Genomic DNA, 5,266 nt, shown 5'->3' with positions numbered 1-5,266 from the left:
TTAATACACTTTGGGGACAATTTGGTCCTCAAATGTGATCTATGCAACACACACACACACACACACATGAATGCAGATGAGGGCTCCCCAAATGGTTAACAGAATTCCCTGCTGAAACCCACCTTAAACAGCTAATTACCAGGTTTAATGGGTGTGTTTGAACAGTCAAATCTGCTGTGTTGGATTCTGGCCCTCCAGAACATGATCTGGGAATCTTGATCTAAGGTTACTAGGGAAGGGGGGGGGTACCCAAAATGATTATGTCCCTTAAAAATCTTAGGCAAAGAAAATGTTTAAATGACATACATATTGGTTTTGTGTTAGCTTAGCCATTTCAAGATCTCTAAGGTCACCCTACTATTTGTCTAGTTTTTAACTTAATTGAGTTGGTGGTGAAATGTATTAAATACATGTAATGGTTGGGGTGTCCCTGAGGGAGGGGGTGTGCTAGTGAGCCAACAAGCCAATTGTTTTTCTGAGCTAACACTTCAAACCTAGATACATAGATTTCCACTGACTGGCTAAGACTTGCCCAATACTGTACAAACCACAAGTCAGGCATCCATGGACTGCAAAGCCAGCCTGCAGGACAAAGGCATCCTGATCTAACTGAACACATGCACAACGCAGGTGAAACACCAAAAAAACTACATACACTTAACTGTGATTTTACATCATGACTGCAGTTCCAATGTGAGATAAGTTAGTGATCTCAGCCTTTTCATGAACTCTACTGGCAATCAGATGTTACCTGTTCGTACAAAGAACCCTGATAAATGAAGTCTTCGGGACCTCAAAGACATTTGCATTCTCATCAGCTGTCAGCTACGGCCAAAGACGGACAGAGGAACCAGCTGAAAGCAAACGATAAGGTTTCAGTAACAGCAGATGCACAAATAAAGAACTGAGAGAAGGAATCCGAGTAACTCCAGCAACGCGCGCCTGGCCAGAGGAGCAGGACAGCCTGGGCGCTTCGGCGGCAGGACATCGGCGAGCAAGCAGAGGACCACTCCGCAAACATGTGGAATCAAAGCACTTTATTTGGCCAGCATCTACACGACTTAGAAAAAGAAGCCGAGGATTTTCCCTCCTGTGTGCTTCCGCCTGGCTTCTTCGTGGTCCATGATGCCAGCCGAGGTCGTCAGCACAATGTACCTGTTGGGAGACAGGCGAAGCATTGGCTCTTTACGGTAAATGCAATGAAAGATGGACCAGGTAGCTTGGGGCCAAGCATGACAAATACTGGAACAGTTACGGTAATACCACATTATACTGAGTACAGGAGCCCATAAAATTTTTATAGCAATGTTGTGTGTGAATTCAGAAAAATGCAGTCTTCACGGCAAGCATCACCACACACCTCCATGAAGAACACTTCATCTTGTACAGATGTCAAACATAGCAAATATGTTTCAGTTTATAAAGATGTACCCGAATGCACATCTGCTCTCTGACTCACAAAGGAAACATTTCCAATCCCTATAAGCCAGTGCTGCCTGTACTCCTGATTGTAACTGGTTGCCTTCTGTGAATTTTAACCATCCCCATGACAAATTATTTGCGGTGTACCGGGGCTGCCTCCCTGTTTTCCCATAAATCACTGCTGCTGTGGGAGAGCTATCTAGCTGATATCAGACACTAAATGGGAGCTGGAGACAACCACCACTCACGGCCCTTATGCCGGGACAAAAGAAAAAGGTATGGATTCCTACAGGCTGAACATGACAAATAAATCTCAGGCTACCACTTAAGAGGAAACACAGGAAAATGAATCAGGAGGTGTGCAGCATCGATACACTGATAGTGAAGGAAAACAACGTCTCCCACAGCAGGACATCAGTAGGCAACATGGTCTACAGTCAAACATAAAGGAGCCGTTCCAGGTTAAAGCCCAATAAACAGAACATTTGGGAGCAGCATCACACTAAAGGAAATTAACATAATACAAAATTCCACCAACGCCAGCACTGTAGTTCCAACACAGTGATTACACTAGAGGCACAAACTGAGTACTGTTGAAAGACCCAAGGCAAATGTTTGGAAATGTAATAGACTGAAGCAGCCCTGAAAAGTGGTTTTAATGAGTGTTTAGCATTTGAGTGCTAAACAGGTGTGATTAAACGAATACAAAAAATAAGGGAACTTTGCTTTGAACTGTGAAGCCGTCCAGCGTAGCACTGTACCCTCCAAAGACATCACCTGTGCTGACGATGCACAAAGGGTTTCAGCAGAGCTGCCATAATGGGGTCGAACTATCAACCAGGAGCAAACAGGGAGATTCGTGTGAATGAAACCGCTTCCGGTCCAGCCTGGGAGCGACACTTGTGAGCACAGTGGCGTCACTTGCCAGCCCCTTTAAAACGTGACACAGGCACACAGCTTTGAGCAACACGCTGGCACTGTCTCAGTGACAGACCCTTCATCAGGCTGGACTAATCACTATACAAAACACTGATTTCTTGGTTTACCAAGCCTGGGACTTATGGAACTTTTCAGGTTCTCACCTCTCTCTGAACCATGCAGTACAGAACAGCATTATTTTAAAAACCCAACTATCACACTAACAGGGATGTGCACGTATGGCCCCAGAAGGTCATGAGTTTGAATCCCATGCCCCGCTGGTGGACACTAGAGCAAGACCCTTAGCCCCAAATGCTCCAAAATCTGCTCTCATCCAAATACACACATGTACTGGCCTCCCTAATGGTACACATATAAAGGTATCTTTATAGCCCATGATAACCGAGCCGGGCTACTTTGACAGCATCCCCAAATGAGACCGCATCAGCAGAATGAGCGCTACTGTAACCCATTGTGGGGACCATGAGCACACACTCACCCGAACTGTCTGGAGGGCAACAGGTTGTTCTGCCACTTCTCAAGGTCTTTAAGCTGGACATCAAAGCGTGGGCTGATGACCCCACACTGCGGGAGAGAGGAGAGCGTCACGGGAGACCCACCATGCACCCCGGACCACTGGCTGTGCTTGCAGTGAGACAGCCCCCTTACCTTATTTAGTCTGCCTGTGAGATTCACAACTATTTTGCCAGCCCTGTGATCGTCGATAATCTCAAACTCGCCGATGTAGCCTGGGGAAGCAAATCAGGGAGAAGTGTCAGCCTGGACCCACGTGTCACTCTGCACGGGACAACTAGGTGGGACACCCTGAGCACGCCGTGCAGCGGGGAGGGCAGCATCTCCTGGAGGAGCACTCACCGTGCTTCATCATGACGGTCAGGAAGCGGACGATGACCTTGGAGCAGGGCCGGATCAGGACCTGGCGCTTGCCGCGTTTCTCTGCATTGTTGATGCTTTTCAGCGCGTCGGCGAGGACGTTCATGCGCACCATGGTGCCTGTGGGGGAGCCGGAGAGGATGCCCGTGAGCCTACGGGCGGCGCCGGGCGAGGCATGTCCCGAACACGAAGGAAGCCTACATGCACACAGACTGCTGCTCGAAACGGGGCCCTGGACTCTCCATCCCTCTAGGTTTATCAATACCGACATTTTAACCACCATGTGTCTTAAACACCTGGGAGAAAAGAACCCAGTACACTAACGGCTCAGCCGGTAAGAACAAACTGAGAACTAGCAGCAAACGAACTAACCAGCAGCCAGCTAACTAACCAGCTCTGTCATTAGCGAGCACTTCACCCGAGCCAGTCTTCGGAAACAAACTGTGGCGGCACAAAGTGAGGAAACATGCCCATTATTTAAGCAGGAAAAGGCGGACATCGTGCTCCCTGCAGCCTGGCATCCCTGTCCCAAACCCCGGCTAGCGGTTGGCTAGCGAGTTGCTCTATGCTTACTCCTGACCAACAGGCCCACATGAATCACGACGGATTTCGGGTCGGACTGAACCAACCGTGTCCTTTTCATGAAAACCGTTGATTATTTTAGCAGCAACAGCTTGTTGTATCACGACTACACGTATCAATGTGTCCAGCACACAGGAACCAGGTACCCGGGCGATGACAAATTCAGCAAACAATTACATATAAAGAGCATATCGACCGGCACCAAAACTAAACCACCACGTAACCATTAAATTCATCTTGTAATTATTTGTAAATGGCGACCCGCTAATACTGGGATGACACTGATACTAAGGAGATTGAAAATGATATATCAAATTGGCCATCCTTACCAGATCTGTAATATGGCGGAAAGAGGAGGAAGATCCGTCGCGTGGTGCATTATGGGAAACCCCGTTCCCGCGAGGTGAGCTCTCGCGAGATGTTGTCAGACTTGAAACTACTCTGATAGAAATGACAGCTCATTGACTGTAAATAACTGCGCATGGGATTTTTAAACCACAAATACCTTTTTGTAAAATAATGCAATCCTAGGTGGGGGATAGGTGATTTAGTGTCGGTGGTGACGTGAGCTCTCCTCTCTCCGACACTCTCCGAAATCCCTACATAAGAACTGCAGGGGAAATAATTGAACAAATATTTACCCTAAACAAGATTAGATCTAGGGCTGTCAACAGTCATTTACAAAAACACAAAACCCACATCGGACTATATTCCATTTTTGTGTATCCCTGTGAAGTGGATTGAATGTGGAACTTTAGCTTTTTATATAAGCTGTATATTACTAAAAATTCTTTTTTAATTTTTTTGCACCATGTGAACACTAGATGCCACTGTAGATCAATATAATTTCCTGTGAGAAGCAGCCTTCTCTCTATGCATATGGGTTTTCCTGTGACTCTCCACAAGCCTCACGATTCGATTCGACTACGATCCACGGGGCAATGACTCAATTATAAAGCAATGCTAGTTGCATTAAGATGCAGCTCATCCATTATTTATTCCACAAGTAATCAGATACATTACCCAGATAGCAAAATCTTTCTGGCCCGGATGTGGCCCACATCACACATTTTCATCTGGTCCACATACCACATGGAATGATGGCGATTGAGTCGACCGCTCTTTCTTTCCGCATCAGGTTGACACATCTGGCTCTGTTTGAGATCTGGCCATATTATGGCCCATTACCAGTTTCTGAACCTCACAGATGTTAACCTCGTAAGAGCTACTTTTCAACAGGAACTGCATACAGTCCCTGATCAGGCTTCAAATGTGTTTAAAAACAACAAAAGTGCAATGTCTTCAAGGATTTTGAATTTGAGAAAAAAAAACAAAACAACATCCACGGACATCTGGTGCTGGGTGGGTACTGTCCTCTTGAGGTGGAGGCAGCCTTTACATTTATGGCATTTAACAGACACTCATATCCACAGCAACTTCCATTTTCAAC

At 46.4% G+C, this 5,266-nt stretch overlaps 1 protein-coding gene across 1 annotated transcript; it reads right to left on the bottom strand.

Moving 5' to 3' along the window:
- Positions 1-1,020: 1,020 nt before the first annotated feature.
- Positions 1,021-4,234, bottom strand: rps15a (ribosomal protein S15a). Its single transcript, XM_023821721.2, has 5 exons — positions 4,146-4,234; positions 3,217-3,354; positions 3,010-3,089; positions 2,840-2,925; positions 1,021-1,155 (listed from the first exon to the last, which is right to left on the bottom strand). Exons 2-5 carry the CDS (start codon positions 3,347-3,349, stop codon positions 1,062-1,064), a joined length of 393 nt encoding a protein of 130 aa, XP_023677489.1. The 5' UTR covers positions 3,350-3,354; positions 4,146-4,234; the 3' UTR covers positions 1,021-1,061.
- Positions 4,235-5,266: the final 1,032 nt, after the last annotated feature.

The sequence above is a fragment of the Paramormyrops kingsleyae genome, chromosome 22 (genome assembly GCF_048594095.1).
Source record: "Paramormyrops kingsleyae isolate MSU_618 chromosome 22, PKINGS_0.4, whole genome shotgun sequence".
Classification (NCBI taxonomy): Eukaryota; Metazoa; Chordata; class Actinopteri; order Osteoglossiformes; family Mormyridae; genus Paramormyrops; species Paramormyrops kingsleyae.
The sequence above is the reverse complement of the archived record's forward strand: the minus strand, read 5'-3'. Positions and strand labels throughout refer to the sequence as shown.